Source organism: Tigriopus californicus, chromosome 11, assembly GCF_007210705.1.
Source record: "Tigriopus californicus strain San Diego chromosome 11, Tcal_SD_v2.1, whole genome shotgun sequence".
Lineage (NCBI taxonomy): Eukaryota > Metazoa > Arthropoda > Copepoda > Harpacticoida > Harpacticidae > Tigriopus > Tigriopus californicus.
In genome coordinates this window covers 9,152,818-9,153,346 of record NC_081450.1, presented here as the reverse complement: position 1 = coordinate 9,153,346, position 529 = coordinate 9,152,818, and the positions used below count along the sequence as shown (strand labels likewise).

At 42.9% G+C, this 529-nt stretch overlaps 1 protein-coding gene across 1 annotated transcript in view; it reads right to left on the bottom strand.

Annotated features, from left to right (window-relative positions):
* Positions 1–88: 88 nt before the first annotated feature.
* LOC131890755 (uncharacterized) overlaps positions 89–529 on the bottom strand; it is a 2,087-nt gene continuing 1,646 nt past the window's right edge. The window contains exon 2 of the mRNA XM_059240166.1: positions 89–526. Within this exon, the coding sequence (XP_059096149.1) occupies positions 131–526 (396 nt within the window). The 3' untranslated portion in view covers positions 89–130. The remainder of the gene's footprint in view (positions 527–529) is intronic.

The window sequence follows — 529 nt, the reverse complement described above, 5'->3', positions numbered from 1 at the left end:
CCAGCAAATTATCGATGATCGAAGCAGACGTGGGATCACACATCTTGATACTCGAATCATACGGTGGAACTTTTAATTGTTTACTATGTCATCGTTAAGTGTGTATTATTTCTTCAAAATCTTCTCAATATCAAGGAAAATCTTGTATATTTGAAAGCACTTGACGAGCCATGGCTCCAAATGTGTGGTTATAGTTCCAAACATTCACCTCGTCAAATTCCATAATCCCACTCTGATTTTGATCCCCCGGGGTCAGATACTCGCGGTGTCTGAATAATAAATGTACAGTGTAGTATTTTCGCCACTGGTCCCACATCATTTCATAAAGTTCATGGGCCAACCCTTGTACTCCTAACAAAACCGGCTCTCGATGGACCAAGTCCGGACACTGCCGTAAAACTGTAGTGGTGAGAAGTTCTCCGCTATTGTAATACCACAATGAGGGTCGATAATCCCGATACGACTCCAACCACACTCGGCCAAAGTAACTTTGGGGCTCAAAAAAAAGGGCTTGTGTGCCCACAAACTG